An 18,620-nucleotide genomic window follows, 5' to 3' on the forward strand; every position below is an offset into this window, starting at 1 on the left:
AATTCAGTTTTGCCTCAAGTTGTTCTTTCGTAAGGCATTGATGGTTCTTCGCCCCACATCTACAGTGCATACACATACACGTATATCCACAATGATGCCCACAGTTGTGTTATCGATAATTCACTTAGCAATTAGTGGGTCCTCCAGAACAGTAGATCGGTATTTGCGGATAGTGATTCTGTAATTTTGCATTCACAAGACCGTGTCTGAAATTAGGGTCTTACCGAAGTCTCCCCCAGACGAAATCTTAAACACCTCATCTCTGCATACTGTCTTATTGCATTTGAGTGACAGTGATCGCTTTAAATAAAAATGCGCTCTTCGTAACTAACGTTTCCCCATACAGTCGAAAAGCCAAGGATAGAAATTAAGAACTAACATTAATAAATCAAGTATACGTTGTGTATTCCAGGCTGAGATCTGCGGTACACCTTACGTAGGCGCAGATGGAGTCCCTTCGTAAAATAGACGGTACACCTCATTCAGTTGAACTGTGTCGGTGAATGACGTTGCGTATAAGGGATGCTGAAAAAAAGGGATTTTGTGATTTACGTACTGTATCAGAAAATGTTAGTTTGTGTTTAATAGGTTCGTTTATGGATTGATTGCTTTCAGTATTGTAGGGAAACTCAACTTATTCATACTGTACCCGTCTGTACGAGCATTATCGGCCACAGGCAGTTTTGTTGATATTGCACTGCTGCGAAAGGCATAGCTAGATTGGACGCGGTATACGAGGTCGTAATTACACAACTTTTTCTGAGATCAAGTTAGTCTACATGAGCCAACTTTGCATCCAAAAATTATGGTCTCGGAAAAATAGAGAGCGCTTGAAATTCTAGGTCCGAATTTCTTCACGGGCGGGTAGTGGTTATCACTCCCAATTCGCATTCGGAATTTACGGCTTCAAAACTCTGTCGGGAGACCGATTTACCTCAGACCTTTCATGCAAATGCCACAATATGGCAGTACCTTACAAAAAGGCCACAAGTGCTTTCTTTAATATATTTTTCAATTCTTTGTTTATTAAGACTAATCATTCTATTTTTCGATACTGTGTAGTCTAAGTACTGACAGCGTCATTGAATAAATATTTTGGGATCCTAAGGAAGCTGCTACCTGGCTGTAGGCTGAGGAAACTCCTGCGATAACGAGGGCTTTATACTGAAGCTTTCAGATGCGTATTTTATGTGAATAGCCTTTATAAGATTGTAAGTTATGAAATCAGCATTTCAGACTGTGCGATAAAAATGATTGGCACTTTTTATCTCCTGATATATCGTGTTCGAGGGCTAATAAAAAGTCTGAGAGTTCAGAGTAAATAGTGTCACCCCATGCTCTGAAGAGTTCGAAGCGTTGTCAGTCCATTTTTAATAAGCATTACGTTCTCATTTGCCTGTCATCCTTGTACGTTGTGTGGTTTTATACGGCCTCTTTGTGATATATAATTGTAGGAACGATTAATGTACTTCACTGTTGTTTTCCAAATATGCTCAGTTAAAATTAATTAGTATTTCCATCTCCTTAAATGGATGATTAATGCTGGTTGGCAGCCACCAAGATTTTAATTCAAACTTGAAGCTGACAAACTAGAGAGACCCGAAGCTGTGTTAGGTAAAGAAGGTTTCAGCTTGTTAGACAAAACCTGACTCTCCCCAACACACCCGTGATTTGTTATCCCTTCCAGGTGTCCGCTAGGAATTTCTTCTTTGCCTTGTTAATCTTCTACCTGCTGCTGTGATTGTGATGGAGGACCAACTCCTAACAACACGACACTTTCGGCCACAAGGACAAAAAAGAATATTAGAAAATACAAACCATGTTTATCTTGATTGATGGTGGGATGTGCCTTCTTGACTGGCACACATGAAACGAGTCATTTCGTTTCATTTCATAGGTACAATAAGACACTTTTACTTGCATGAAATATGGCTCTAGCTACGTGATGGAAACCTGTAGGCGAGAATCAATTAGATTTATACATCCGGTAAAAATAAAGTAAAGTGTCAGCAACAGCAGCCGAGCTTATAGAACTTTGGCAGCGTCTGTGAACAAAGTGCTTCAGCGTCACGGAGGTACGAATTGTGTATCTATATAAAACATGACACGAAAACTTGTCTACGGCCCAAAACGTATATGAACTTTTCCTAAAAAAAATGTGACGTGTCCCCACAGGCTCAAGTTTCTTTATTCTTCATTCCCCAGGTAGATTATTTTGTTTCTGTTGTTGACTTTCAAAAGAGGTTTATGAGAAGAGAAGGGAGTGAAGAAAGTAGTACTTTCCTCTTCCAAAAGCTTTGTTCCTTGACAGTAGGCTTTTAGGTTTTGGGATCGACTTTCAAGTCCACCTTATGAGAAGAGTACACGGACACGATCCATGTCCGAAGCGGTATTCGAACTTGGGATTTCATTGATCGAGTGGGTGCAGGGGGCATCGAAACGTCCAGAACGAATTAAATATTTGGAAGATTCTATATCTACTGATTTGTTCTTGAATGTCTAGCAAATGTCATACTTTGAATTTCGAAAATAGTTGCTTGAGAATGCTTGTGTTTTTGTTACTTAAAAGTTTATCTTACGTTGAGGCGAAGGGCACTGTTTGACTGTGCTTTGCGTCTGTAAAGGCCGTCCCTCCCAAAGTGCAGCAAGGTAATGTTCGTTTCAGTAAGAGAGTTCCAAATTTTGTTTCGTGTTATTTAAAAAATAGTACCACGTTTTGCCTCTGCCTACAAAGAGGCACCTTATTCCCGAGAAGTTACCCCGACTGCCATTGGACACGAGACTAAGCGGGCCCCAGAGCCGGTCAGGATACAGAGGCTAGGAAAAAACCTCTGCCCCGAACGGCCCGGCTCCTATACGGGGTCAAAACCCAGAAAAATATTTACCCACTCTAGGCCTCACTGACTTTCTGTATATCGTAGCAGGAAGTTGCCATGTTCAGAAAGAGGTTTCCACATCAATAATGTATTTGTCTTTCAGAAATTCGTTGGAATAGATTTGATAAAAGGGACCAGTGTTTTTAATTACATTGCTGTACTTATTAAAGTATAGTTTGTAGTAATTGGTTTTCAAAGAACCTCAGTCCTACCCAGAATTAAATCCCAGATAAGTTGATGGTGGTGGGGTTTCACTATTAACCGAAAAATAAAATGCTCCTTCTCAGTTGTAATGAATACGACATTTGTAACTGTAGTCGCTGAACTAAAAATGCATTATACTGTAGCCTGTTTCTAATGTTAGACAAATGTTACGTTGTTAATACTGTTTATACGAACACCTATACATTTTGAAAGTAAACAACAACATTGACAAGATATCTTGTATGCCCAGATTCGGGGAGACAGCATGTAAACCAACAAAAATAAGCAGTTGGTTTTTATGTGATTGTGTATTTACAGACTGCGCGTTCCACATGCCTTAGTGGTCTGCTTATTTTCTTCCCGAGATAAATTAGAAACTTTGTTTTTACATTACATGGTTTAATGTTTCATAACAATAATTCAGTCTTGGGTTAGGACGTAAAACGAAACAATTCTTTTGCTCGCATTGCTGTCAGGTTTCGTAAACATTACTTCAAATTTTAATAACATAAAAGTTACAGGTGCAAATTGTATGCTAAGGCAACGGTGGTTTAAGATTGGCATACATCTATGCTGCTTTATTTGTTTAAACGACGTTCTCAGTAGCTCAGTCTGTATAACTCTGAATGAACATACTTTTCAGATATCGGTACATAATACATAATAATATTGTTAATAATTTATTTGGACAGGTTATGTAAAACCTGGTAGTATACTGAATGATATTTTATTTTAATATACGCATTCAACCGAATATATAAAACAGAATTATATTTCATTGCTCATATGTAGGCCTTACTATTGTAACATTGAACGTATTATCCAAGAATATTTTAGCACAGAAATGTGCGCATTGCGTAACTATTCTGGCGCGTTTGCCAGAATTTGACCCTGGTTCGGAAAGAAAAGTTACGATAGAAATATCGTACGCCATATTTAGTAGTTTGTTTAGAGACGCTTTACCAATTATTGAGATTTTGTGTTACAGTGATGTAGTAATGGTTGAGGGGCGGAGATAATGAAGCAAGTAAATGGAAAGGCAAACGGGAGAACCTCGATAAAAACCTGTTGCAATGCACAGTTGTCGACCACAAATACTGTACAGGCAAGATTGTTCTTGAACTGGGACCCCCGTGGTCACGTTGTGCATTAACCAAAAAACAAACGTTATTATCAGGAAATAAGTACGACATGATCTCTTTCTTAAGTAGTCTGCATACCATTACAGAACAAAACTTGAACCATTACCAGCGTATCACATTTTTCTTATTATTGACTTAGCTAAGTGGAAGATCAATATTCTACTACATACCACAGCTACAGCATTCCTTTCTCTCGTGTTATGGCGAATCTCGTCTAGGTAGCTTTTTATACTTTTCATGCGACATTGCTGATTACACTTCTCGTATTTATTTTAGCTTTGACAGGTGTAATTACCTTGCTTGCGCCTTGAGCGTCTGGAATGTTGCATAATAAAAAGGAAACACTGCTGTGTTTTTTGCTTAGGTATGTTAAAGTGTAATTTAAATTGTATTTAATGCTTGTGTAGCTGAAATAAATGTCGTTTTAATAATTTTTCTATTACAAACACGTTGCTCCTTGGTCGTATTTAGAATGTATTTGTTATTAAGAGAACACGTTTTTTATGTAGTAAAACTCGTCGGTTGTCTTCCTGCTAATTGTTTATATTACGAAGACATGACTGATATAATAGTGTAGACTTGGCGGAACAGAAAACATTGCATTAGAATTGAAGTCGATGTACGGTATTTATAGATCATCAGCCTTAAAATGAACACTTTTAAGTATAACATATTTTAGGGTTTTAAAAATACTACAATAAATCGTTATAACCGTAAAAATAACACGGATGATTACCGTACATATATTGCAAACAACGTTGGTCTGGAAGAAGTAACAACGTCAACGGATTATTAGTCTCGTTTGATTTATCAGCGTCAGCAGGGATTACGTCTTGGCCTCCTGGTTAGTTACGATGAGCCGATATTGAAGGCTGTCCCAAAAAAGATACATACACAATGCTGATGTATGTAATGCTTGTGTGTGTACATCTTTTTGGAACATAATGTATTTCCAGCGATATTCGTCTCCTGCCAGTTTGTCGGCTGGTGATCAGAGCGGTCGCGCGACAACTCTTTCCTTCCCTTAAAGAATGAGAGAGATTTGTGTCGTGCATGAATGTTGAGTTAATAAGACATAAAAAAGAGACCAATTTAATTTTCGGTGCATTGTGCCCAAATGCTAATATCCGACTACAATTTGGAGTATAAAGAAGCTTTTAAAATACCTGAAAATGATAGCTCATATGATCTGTTAGCTATAGGCCGATTTTCAGAGGCGCGGGAGTGACAAAACGGTTTTTAGGGTTTTGAAGGAATTGCATTTCTTGTTCTATCACGTAGCTGCGAGTGAGTGAGTGAGTGAGTATGTCCGTCTGTCTCGCCGTATCTCTGCCTCTGTTTATAGGCCTGTACACTGTAAGTTTAGTTTTATGGTAGACGTACTGCCACGAACTTGCGTACTAACAAAAGACGGCAGCAAGAAAAATAGTTTTCATAGATATATACAAGTACCTCTATTAATGATTCACATATAGCTTATTTACTATTGACGAAAATGTAGACCATGTGTATAATAATTAAATGACAATTTAATTATTGAAATGCTTTCAGCTTCTATCTCCCATTGATCCCGCCTGAGATTATCCTCCCATCTACGTCTATGTCTCCCCAGCGGTCTCTTCCCTTCAGGTTCCCGACCAATACCCGGTGCACACCTCTCGCCCCATCCATGCGCGCCACATGACCCGCCAATCCCATTCTTCTTGACGTAATCACCCTGACAATCAAATTAACAGTGTTTTAAAACTCCTTGCATTTCCATGAACGTAATAAGCCAGGGACTTTTGTTTCCACGCTCGTGGTTTTCATCCGTCACTTCCGATTGAAGTTCTCATCGTATTAACCGAGAAGTTATTCAGTGGCTTTAGGGTTGTAATTAATTTGGGTTGTTCCAGGTGGGTGGTGTTAACGATGTCCTGGTTCCTGGCCGCCGCTCTTCGTTGGACTCACGAACGAATCCAACAACATTCGTCGTTATTCCATCTCGCGGGCTGGGGACTTCCAGCTGCACAGACGATCGCAGTGCTGGTTCTGCAAGACGTCGACGCCGATGAACTGACAGGTAACGATCCCATCAAAGTGATCGAGCAAAGGACAGTCTGTGTTGTATATCTCGAATGACGCTTTACCAATAATTAATGTGACTAAAATATTAAATGCGTCCTGTGTTTTGAATTGTAGCGTCTAACGGCCTCAATCTAACAACGTCTATCTAAAACTTTACAATGTACGACTTCAGATAAAGATACCTATAAGTAAGCCTAGATTGTACAGCTACGAATGTAGCAACTTGCCTTTTACCTCGATTTGAAAACATTCTACTGCACAACGCCACCGAGTATAAATATATAATTGGGCCCGTGTGTTGTTACCGATTCACAAAATACCTCCGATCATATCTGTAAATGACCTGTATAGTCGGCGCAGTAGTTTTTGGCCGGTGGAATTTTCAAGGGGAAGGCTAGGAGCGAGTCACTTGTGCGATGGTATAATGCTGACTGCACCGAGAAGCTTATCGGACTGAACGCCCAAACAAAAGAAATACACTGACCGTGCCACCTCAGGTACACAGACTAGGCCCGTCCGCCAGCTCCTCCACCGGCCAAAAACTACTACGCCGACTATATCTCTCGCTACCTCTGGAGCTCATCAGTGGCTTTCAACCCTAGATTTCTATTACACTCAGCTGTTAGTCACTATCAATACGTCACGTCATCCACAGCATTTCGTTGATACTTGAAATATGTACACATAATACGATTCGAAGACAGACATCTTCAGACTCACCGTAGTGAAAACCTCTAATCGTACAACAGCAATAATAAAAGATGGTAAACTTGTTACTTATGCTTATTTTTATACAATCAGCGGCTTTCTTCCGTCTGTATGTATTCCGACAGGAGCCAGGCATGTACATAAGGGCATAGTCAGGATCTAGCTAATAAATAGAGCCGTGGGGTCGCTAATTCAGTTTCTCGTCACATAACCATTTGCCTTGGTTTGGATATAACAACGAGTATTATTTCCGTCTTTTGAGATGGTTATGTATGTTTTGCTTCCAGAACCATGTCTCCTTTTAGATTTCACAGATTTATGAGGTGATGTTCGGTAATTTCAACAGTGAATCAATATGTGGCACGGGCGTGTAAATGTTATTGAATGAACAGAAGAAATATTTACAGTGCCTCCTGTTTGCGTGCTGAGCAGGATGTTTTTGGTTCTGCAATCTTTTGTTTACAGAAGATAAACATAGCCTTGTCTCCATTGACAGGCAATATGGTGTAGAGGCTGGGTATTCTGTCTTTAGAAACATGAAAGTTAAATATTTGTGCGTTCCGTTGACGATGTTCTACAATTAGCCAGTCTGTGATTGTTATGAACTGGCGGTCCGCGGGCACCAGACGGATTCCAGTTTCCATTCTTCGTCCAAGATGCAAAGGACGCGGTGACTCAGAAAAACAAACCGAATGCTCCTGAAAATCATTCGTGTTGCCTTGTGAAGAAAATTTTCTGGCTTTCACATTTACGGTCATTTCACCATGGTGTTCCGAATGCATTTTCAGCTGTTTAACATCATCTTGTTCATTTTATAAAGATACAAATACAGGACCTAGTGTGATGAGAGCTAATCAGTGATAAAGATGTCCAACTGTATGAAGCTGGTTTCTTCTTGAGTTAATAGTCACTCAGCTGGTAAAGGAATTCTTCGCCGGCAATGGAACACTACATTTTATTACCATGCTCACAAACGACTTGTCTCTTGTTCCTGTTTTAAATCAGGTGAAAACATTCCACATTCTAATATCCTATTTCTATAAGATACATTTTAACATTATTCTCAAACCTATCCCAACATCTACCAAGTGGTATCTTTCCTCCAGGTTTTCTGGATAAAAGTCGTTGCCCTCAGTCAGTAGTCGTAAATTATGTTGATGTAAAAAAATCAACAGCAGACATATCACTGGGTATAAATTATTTTCTTTGGAGTTGCTGATGACGTCTGTAGGTTTACCGTTCATGTCCTACCATCTTAATATGAACTGCTGCTGGGGAACATTTCATAAGTCTTTATAACTTCGTGTAAAGGAATTGTCTATTATGAATAAAAAAATTAATGTAGACTCCAGTTTATAAGAATGTAAAATGGGCTAAAAGTTCGCAGGAACGCAACCCCCTGGTGTAATGAGAGTCGCCTTATGCTATTCCTTGTGAAATTTTCTATTTGAACTTTTTGTTTTATGGCTGTTCTGTGTTTACTTAGCAACCAGAAGAATAGTGTTGGAGATGCTGACATAAAAATACGGTGGTGAATACACTATACACGGGGAAAATAAACAGCGCTTTTGTCTTGATAGGATCCTATCTAAGTTCGTTGTGACGCCTTTATCTGTCTTGCACAAAGATACCGACTTCATTAAAATATTATAGAGGCCCAAACAATGAAACGAACTAGACCGTGTAGACTTTGCAGTACGCTCAAGATGTTTTACGGTGTGTAAGTCTTAAATATATAAGTGTTTCCATCAAATACGGAGGTAACACCAGTTTAGTCGGAACCTTTACGGTGGGGCTTATTCATGATCTTGTTGGCTTACAGGAATGTGTCGTGTCTAAAAGCGCTGATGCAGTACGGTTTCTTCAAAGAGAAACTAGTACAATGGTGGACTAGTTTGAATATCGAAATTTGAGTACGAAAATTTGTGCTTATATCTTAAGAGAAAATTCGTGTCTCAGTTTGAGAATTATTTAAAAAATGAAGATAAAAAACATTGGTCTCTACGGGACTTGAACAATGGCTGAGCGACAGCATGTATCTCTGAAACGTCGGTAACATTCTACCTGATTACACAGCTTAACAACCCAGAAGATTGTCATGTTTATGCTTTTGAATACTGGAATTTACAAACTATTTAATTCCATTTTTATTTTAAGGAAAGACAAAAAAGTCAAAACCAGGAAAAGCAGTTATCATATTTTTCTTATAGGCTAATATTTTTCATCACGCAAAGTTTACTGGGATTAGGAAATTACGTCAAATGGAATAACGCGATTCCCGTATGCAAGCCGTCTGTTGGTGCGAGAAATGCAGGAAGGGTTTTGTGTCTGCCTTGGAGATAACACAGTCAGCTCCCTCGCGCGCTGCTGTTGACTGATGATAACAAACGGAACCACTGAATTACACATCCGCTGTACCTGATTTCGACTGACTTCCTGCTGCTCCAGCGGGTGGTATAGGCATGCTTTCTCAGGGTGTACTTCTTGATGCTACATTGTTCGTACATATTTGATCTAACCAGGAATGAGTGTCTTTTCATTTCACATTACACAGCTTTGCCGTTGGACTGTACTGATATGGCGTTCTTTTTTTAAAATTAAGATTAAAATTACCATTCGTACTATGTGCTGAAATTGTCTTTGTACCTGGCTACTTGAAACATCCTCTTCTGCTCGATTTCTTATCAACTTTCTTCAGATGTTTTCACCCTGTTTGTTTTGTGTAGAACGTTTTTAACGAGCCATAACTTCCAGTCACAGGATCGTCTGACGAAGAAGTATTGAAGTATTTTGATGAACACCCATTAGCAGCCAACGTCGTAAGGAATCTGACAGCTGTCGGAAAAAAAAATAAGCAGTTCCTTGACAGTTCCAAATACGTAATTAGTGACGTAATCCGGTAATAAGGAACATATTTCATCAGGTCCTGTCATAGCTTGCCTTTCATAATATACATAAAAGTGTGACACTATTTTTAGGTTTGGCCTGTTTAATCCAAACACGTCTGCCTACCCATAGCTGGCGAAAATAAAATACATTTTTGCTGAGGTTCGTGTGGGAACGGTCGATTTGCAGCTTCCAATTTGCAATAGTAGTTAAAGGCTCTACAACCGTGGTTATGAAACGGCACAAGATAGAGACATGCTATCTCATAACATTTGTAAAAAATGACGTAAAGTCATGCATGGGTCTGCACTTAAAGAATGGTATACTATAAAAAGGCCGTTTTGAAAAGATACTGACATATATCCTTTTCATTCACACACATTCATTTATGCCAGACACAATATGTTGATGGCAGGTCTAGTTAGCATCAGACCTTCGGACCCGCCTTATGCAATTATAACTTTTTGACGAAGCTGATGATCAGTTCAGATACGCCAATTGTTTATTCTTGTATTTCGTTCACCATATTATATTTGTTTTAAATAAAAGTTACGAACTTTAATCAGGTATATGTTGTATGTCGTGCACTCATTCAGAGATGTTTTTTTAAGAAAATTATAGATCTTTATTTTAACTCTAGGTAAAGTAGCGATTAAGTTAAGAATCGGCAACTGACAGCAAACACGCAGACGCATGTCGTACTATGAACTTATTTTGGCTCCACAGTCCTTGAAGGACCTTGGCCTTCTCACGTATGGGAGGTTTCTTAATGTATTTAGACATTTGGTAGGATGATTGATCGATCAGCCTTTAGCAAGCAAGGCCTTCTTCCTACGCGGACAAAGCATCCATAACGTGAATCAGACTCGAACCTACGATCCTTGTGTCCAACATCATGGTCCACGCCCTAATCGCGCTGCCACTGTGAGCAATGCATTCAATTAGCTCTTCATAATTCATTAGAATTATTGTTGTGTTCCAGCATTTGTATTGCAGAATTACTTTTTAATTATTTCGTGGTTATGGAAAATGTAATTAATTAGCCTGTTAGCGTATTTTTGAAGTTGTTATTGAAAAGTCATACTTCAGTTGTTTTTTTCTCAGAATATTACAAAAGATGGCTCTTCTCTCATAAAAGGTTGATGACTTGTACTGAACCAGTATTGACAAAAGTTAAATTCACTCTTGTGGACCCGCTATTCGAAATATATTCGAAATTACTTAAGTGCATCCGCAAATGAAACGTTCAAAGAACGAACCAGATTAATTTATACAGCACAGAATTACTTAGCAGTGTGAGTAAAAGCAAATTGCTTTGGGCCGTTCTGATTTTATTCAAGGCCACTGAAATGCTGAAAATGTCTTTAAGTCTGTGTTCTGTAGAAGAAACTACGTACTCTAATACATTGAGCATCGCATTCTTGTTTCTTTTTACTACGAGTTCCTCGTACGCATGAATCGTTTCTGTAAGAATTTGAGTAATTTTATATGAACTCACACTTAATTCTTTATGAAAATATAAAGATCGTGTGGAAAAAATAATTAGGCTGTTTATAACATAACGTTTTTGTGGAATACTGTGCTTGAGACATGAGAGCAGATCCTTGACACTGTTTACCGTGAATATTGTCCTTTGGTAAGTATGTTAACGAACATGTCACTCGATATTTTAAGTATACAGGTGCAAAAAAACAGCCGTTAAAAGAAATTGTTTTGCATTCTACTATATAAAATATGTAAACGTGTACATAGTTCATAAAATTAACGCATGATAGACAAGATATCCCTTCATCGCCCTGATGACGGAGGCAGTATGACCTCTGAAACGTCGGTTAACATCGACCAGACTACACAGCGCAACAATCCAGAAGACAGAAATCTTCATACTCATCGCCCTGATGATGGAGGCAGTATGACCTCTGAAACGTTTGTAAACATCGACCAGACTACACAGCGCAACAACCCAGAAGACAGAAATCTTCAAGATATGCTTGTTTGCCCGTATGTAATAGGCAATACAGTCGATTCTTGGCGATTGATATGAAACAGAGAGCGAATTTGAACTACAGAAGCCGACAAATAGCAGAAATGTTCAAGAAATATATCGAAAAATGCCTTTGCCTTACAATATCAGACCAGAGCATTTGTATGTGAATTTGCATGATTATTAAGTCTTCGTTTGTCGACATGCTGAAATCGATCTCAGTATGATAGATCGAGTATACAGACCCCCTCAGAAAGAAGGGGAACATAATAGTAATTCTGTCGGCCCTTTGCGCTAGAGCTGAGCATAATGTCCGCCTCCAGCACGAAATCTCGGTGCAAAGGCATGCCGAGGTTTCTCTCTCTCTCACACACAGTTGATAGGTTAAGTCCGTAACATGCTCACAACAATCGTTTGATTTCAGAAATGGAAATAAACTTGCCTTACCCCCACTCATCGTGCAAACCCAAAAAAAGCGCTTCGCTGTCGTGAACTAGGCTCACGAGAATTTACTCTGCTCATTATATCAGATTCAGAGTTAAATAACAAAAGTACCGAAGCTTCGAAAATACAAGCGTATGGGAACATATTCAGATATTTAACTTCGGTTGAATTTGTTTCCAAGTCGTTTACAGTTCTAAACGTCTGTGTGTGTTTGTGAATCCATGCTTATGCACTATATAATGAAAAAGATGTATACACACATTCATTGAATGAAATAAAGACATTCTAATAAACTGAACAATTACATACGTCATTGTTGGTACTTGGTGAATTAGCGAATCTAGTGTAGTTGACAGCGGTGAGCAAGTGACATATTTTGGGACACCTTGTATATATAAATGCATACCTCTCTGGGTCCAAGATAGATAAACATCCTAATGCTACTACTCCTACCACCTCCTAACTCCATGGACCAGAGTCCTTGAGAAGCTAATAAGTCGCGTGACTAGTCAGAAATATCCACGTCTTTTATGGAACCCTTGTATTCATTGCCGTATTCACAAAGGTCATCAATCAATTTCACTTCCTCCAACCCTCTTTCAATAAGAATAGTTTTAACATCCATCTACGTCTGGGTCTCCCAAGAGGTCTCTTTTCTTCGTGTTTAATACTTACTACGGGTAGCACTACTTACTGCGACTTCCTTCGTCAACCTAGTGTCAGGGTGTAGGCCTAGTAGTTAGGTTCCAGGTTCGTATTCTAGAGTACCTGGGTATGAATCTCAGCCCAAAGATCGGTCATGCCTGCAGTTTTTTGTGGTTTTGCAGAGTCTCGCCAAGCAAATGTTGTCATGATGCGTATTATCTTCGTACAGGTTACTACCCGCTCCTTCCACATTCGTGTCAGTTCACCGTTCTTAACCCTTTGACGCCGAATTTCGTCTAGAGAATGTTAAGAATTTAATCAGTACCGCAAAGAAAACAACATTTAACCATTACAGAAATCAGTTGGTTAATGCTGTTCAAGGAAATAATCACTGTTTACAGTTAGAATCATACGGCATCCATAAATACAAAACGCAGAATTAATGGTTGTCAAAACTTCTGGTACTACTCCTACTAGGCTTTAAAGGGTTAAACATTCCCATTAGTTTCTTATTTGACTGTTTTTCATTCTTTCACGTCAAAAGTCGTGTCATTGAACACTGCTACTCCGAAATTTGTGTAGGCTGTAAGTACTCTCGATATTTTCAAGATTGTTCAAACTTTGTGGCACATCTAAAAGTCACATAGGAGGGAAATATATTGTTCAGCAAAAGGCCATGGACATTGTCGATTCCACTTGGTTTTGGTTGATTAATAGCCGTTTTAAAACGCTCTATGTGGATAGAACTTTGTATAATTTGTGAGGAAGATGTTACTTTCTTAGCTGCGTTAAGAAGCAGAGGAAACCCACGAAAACTCTTGAGCTAGATAATGTCTCGTTCGAGGTGTAAACCGGGTTGCCGTCGTCAGTTCTTTTGACTGCAGACGGTGTGATAGTGAGACCGTCTTGGAAATATGGTTGTTTGTTTAAACCTGAAGCTGCTGGTGGCTTTTAATGACATGGAAACCATTATCTGTCCAGCCGAATGTTTTCTGTTAAGGCAAGTTCTTTCAACCGCGCCCAAATCGGACTGAAGGCAAGAATCAACTCATTTCTCCTTCAATTTGAAATCCTGGTCACATCCCGAAGAATGCGTGCGCGGAAACACCACAGGCCATGACGTCACTTGGAGAAACGAAGTTGTAGAAAACAAGTTTTTATTGCTGTAACGAAGTGTGCCAGCTGCGTACACCATCTAGCATGAAATCGGGATACAAATAAATGTGCACAAAAACTACGCCCGTTTGTTTTTCGTGTGCACCGCACGAAAGGACAAAATTATTGTAATTTAAGGAACAAATTGCAATTGAACCTTCCGGCTTGTTTGTATATGAATGTAATGACAGGTTGATGAAGGTACTTCTTGTTCAGATTAATGACCATAGTTTAATTAAGACCTGACAATGTTTTTCTGCTAAGCTATTTGTATCGATACTGGGTAAGATTAAAGGCGGATGAAATGTCCCTGGGAGAAAATGGATTTGAAAGCCGACAGTCCTTAATCATATTTCGTTGCGATAATTATCGTCTTAATTTAATTGCATGCAGAAGGAAGAAAAGTAACAGTTGTTTCCGTAGAAATTGGAATCTTCCAGAAACGAGAGTAGTGTTCTGTGAATTAGTTTAGCAAATATCTGTTTGTGGATTTGTGTTCTTTAATAGCTACTTTTATTAGCACTTGTTTGCCAAAAGTATATGGTGTTCTTTGTCCTTGCATTGCTACTGTTCGTACGTATTTTCAAGTTACATGTCTGATGCTTTTCGTCATTTCATTGTGATTTTTACACTTTTTCTAGATGTTATTTGAATCACCTCATTGACATTGATATTCATTTATTATTGTTCGTGCATTTTGGACATCTAAAATATATATATCTTCATATCATTAAGCGTGATTGCAAAATGTCATTGATGTGTCTCAGTGAAATAAAAATCTTGAACTTGTTTACTTCATTGGTTTCCCTGGTCCTTTGGCTTCTGTGTCCTGTCGCCATTGACATTCACGTTCGTTATTTTTATAACGTGTACTTAAATTTTTAAAATTAAACATTATTTAAGAAAGGATTCTAGTACGTTTTCATGTTTCGTTAAGTTGCAAGTGCGAAGATATTCACACTACCATCGAAGAATCAGAAATTATTTTTCCTTGTATTCGTTATTCATTTTTCGTATCTAAAACTGTTTCAAATTCATGATCTGTATTTTAAACGTATAAAGATGTATTGTAGTATGAACCGTTTCTGAAGGAGAGGTAACATGTTATTTCAACTTTATTTGAAGTGAGGGGTGATATTTTATCAGTACGTGCGAAAATTACATTTATTAAACAACTTTCAGCATTTGAAGGAGTCTGTTTACTTTCATACTTTCCCTTCACTCAGAACTGAATTCATTTTAAATCGGAACTTCGTGTCGAAATCGAAGCGTTGTTTTGTGCAAACTGGCAGTCTAAATTATCGACAGTCGATGCAGTATGCCTACATTCTGTTAATTGCTTCTAACGCCATATTGTTATCAAAATGTACTGTCAGAACATCTCTTTTGCAGTGCATGTTTGCGAATCATATTTAAATTCACTCGCACTTCAAGACCTCGGATTTAGCGGTGGGTACTTAAAATGCTGAATAGAAGAAGCTGAGAGACTAATTCGTAACACATTTCTAAATATGAAGAGGGAATAAGCTTTTTCAAATACTTCACGACCTCCCGAGATATAATAACATGCTGATAATGAATGCTGGTATTTATTTCCTCCGAGAAGTTGGCAAATGTTTGCATAGGCTCCCAGGGTCGTCTGACTATTGTTTGAGTCAGTAGAGTCAATATCAAACATCTTACATGTGCATGGGTGACAGAAGTTCAACAATTCATTCAATATTTAAGTTGTATTTACCGACAAGTACAGTTCTGACTTCATAATTTCCATGTGTGAACAGGAGCAAGTAAATGGTGAATGTGTGAGCGAATGAGTGGATAAAACGTGGCTTGAGATAATCGGAGTAATAATTTTATGCACTTGATGTGGCTTTTTCTTGTATTTCATTTGTCATGACAGCGGCCACTGAGGTTTGACCTTTGGTGTTGGACATGGAGATACATTGTAAACATAACAAATTCTGTACGAAATACTGTTTATAAGTCAACAATTAAAACGTTTGAAATTAATTCCGACAAATTTCGTAGGCAAGATCTGTAGGTCTACTTACGTGACAGTAAAAATTCTTCCTAAGAAGCTATACAAACTGATCTGCTTTTTTTTTAAAAAAAAATTGCTTTAATATAATGTCAGTCTCAAGATTATGACCTGTAATGCATCAGTAGTCATCTCTGGTGTTACGGAACTGGGTCTACAGAGGCGTCTCTGTTTCAGGTGCGTGCTACGTGGGGAACCAGGACTCGAAGTCCCTGCTCGTATTCGTTCTGGCACCTCAATTTTTGTACCTGGTGCTGGGTGCCTCACTACTTCTGGTCGGTTTCCTGGCCCTCTTCCGCCGTCGTCCTCGACCTGCAAAAGTCTCCACATCTGCTGCACGACGCGACGCCAAAGCTGGTAAACTTGAGATGGTTACCGTTCGCCTGGGTGTGTTCGGGGTACTATACACAGTACCAACAACTTGTGTGGTGGCAAGCCTGTTTTACGAGTATTGGTCGCGTGATGAATGGCTTATGGTTTCCTCAGTGCCTCGTTACCAACCCCGGCCAAGTTTGTGGATCTTCTTGTTGAGACTTTTCATGTCCCTCGTCGTTGGGGTGACGGCAGGAGTGTGGGTTTGGTCGCCCAAAACATTGCGAGCTTGGAGACGTCTGTTCAACCGCTTGGGTCCTTACAAGCAGCCTCCAGTGAAGTGCCACCCCATACAATATTACGCACCTCCACCTCAACCTCTTTCGACATCCCAGCAGAGGTCTCAACATGCACACAAATCACGCAGAAAACATCGCAAACATGGCAGTGAAACGACTGTCTAATGCGATAAACAACCGGTTTCAAAGTGCCAAGTGTTTATCTTTCATTCTATTCACTATTCATTTACATGTTCATTTAACAGTTCCATCTTAATGCCACTAGGCTGATGGACAGATGAGCAGCAGCAGCAGCATAATGACGGTGGTTGCAGCCATAATTTGTGACGACACAGTAACCGGTGAAATTATTGCACTTTTAGGTCTAAGTCATCCTGATTTTAAGGATGTGGAAATGCTGGAAGTGTTCATAGGTCGAAGTATCGAAATCTATCCCGCAGACAGAAGGGGTACATTCTTGTCTCTTACCTCGTTTTCAGGTTTTTATCGTTGCTAGCCCCTTGTCATGTGAAAACGTGTATTTATTCAGGCGCACTAGTGTTTCATGTACTGTCGCCGGCAATGTAAGAGAATAAAACTGACCTCTTTTTTTCCCCCAAATATTACCATCATACATGTTGATCAGAATTTGTGATGTGTCAAAATTAAATTTTAGATTCAAGAAATCAGTTCCGATAAGTATGCAATTAAAACTCTGGAAATAATTATCGAGGAAAACAGATGTTATTAGTGTATAACTCACAACAACGGTCAGATTCACTTACATGATATGGACAGTAGGCTTACGTATTTGCTGCAGCTATGCTTAAAGTTTATCTTGTGTAATGATCCTGTTTTGATATCGATATGAAAAACGTGTATGTCGAATAATATCTCAAAGATATGCTTTAGAGACGCAGATTATCATTCTAACATTGTTGTGTAATGTTTTAAATGTATGAATTTAAACACATTGAATTTCACTTTACACCCTTTCATCTTCCGCTTCGTTTATCGGCCCTCCTCGGTGCAGTCAGCATTATACTACCGCAAAAGAGACTCGCTCCTAGCCTTTCCCTTGAAAATTCCACCGGCCAAAAACTACTGCGCCGACTATACCACAATGCATTGCAGTCGTTATTTTCAATATAAGTTCTTTTTTCTGTAGTTCCTGCGACGAGGCTTTCTTTGCAGAGAGAGTGGATCTCTTCTGATTTCTACAGCATTCTTCATTCGTGTACAAGATCCTGATATATTGCTGACATGATGGAAACCATTTGCTCCCTCCAAGGTCTCTGTTTCGTTAATTTGTTTAGACTGCAATAAACTGGATGACATTCTGCAGCTACCGTACACTGCCTTTCGATATAGTTTGTTTCCATAGTGTCACTAATAATTTGGATGACATATTAGTTTTAATCCCTAGGGCGTAACAATCACAAATAGTTTTATTGACTTGTGGCCTTCTCGCTTAATCACAATGGGTTCTGACAATCGCTTGCCCATCTCATACACAGAAGAGGAGTGGTCATTTATTTACTTACACTGCCATCCTGACTTTTAATCGATTGTCACAGGATGTGCATGACCAGACATACGGATATGTTAATCACAGAACGTACTCAGATATAAGTTGTGTCACAGTCGATCTAATGCCGGCGTTCGACTTCGACTGGCATAAGTTTTATTAGAGTCATATGTAACTGTAACGAGAGTTACTGTATATTGTTTGTTACTCTTTTTTGTATTAAAGATCATCTGCAGATGTCTTTGTGGTGATATTTTTTACTTTAATGTGTTTTATATATTCCTGTATGTATATTTTTATTAGAAATGTTAGCTTAAATATATGAAATAAAAATGGCAATCATATGTTTGTAA

The 18,620-nt window shown here is 38.8% G+C and overlaps 1 protein-coding gene across 2 annotated transcripts in view; it reads left to right on the plus strand.

The window, feature by feature from the left end:
• LOC110839656 (frizzled-4) overlaps positions 1-18,620 on the plus strand; it is a 48,316-nt gene extending 29,696 nt beyond the window's left edge. For both annotated transcript variants that reach the window (XM_087358899.1, XM_022084044.2), the window contains 2 exons: positions 6,118-6,284; positions 16,327-18,620. In XM_087358899.1, the coding sequence (XP_087215025.1) occupies positions 6,118-6,284; positions 16,327-16,925 (766 nt within the window). In that variant the 3' untranslated portion in view covers positions 16,926-18,620. The remainder of the gene's footprint in view (positions 1-6,117; positions 6,285-16,326) is intronic.

The sequence above is a fragment of the Zootermopsis nevadensis genome, unplaced genomic scaffold (genome assembly GCF_977971745.1).
Source record: "Zootermopsis nevadensis isolate Lab colony 2312 unplaced genomic scaffold, Znev_1.0 Znev_ptg000030l, whole genome shotgun sequence".
NCBI classification, from domain to species: Eukaryota; Metazoa; Arthropoda; class Insecta; order Blattodea; family Termopsidae; genus Zootermopsis; species Zootermopsis nevadensis.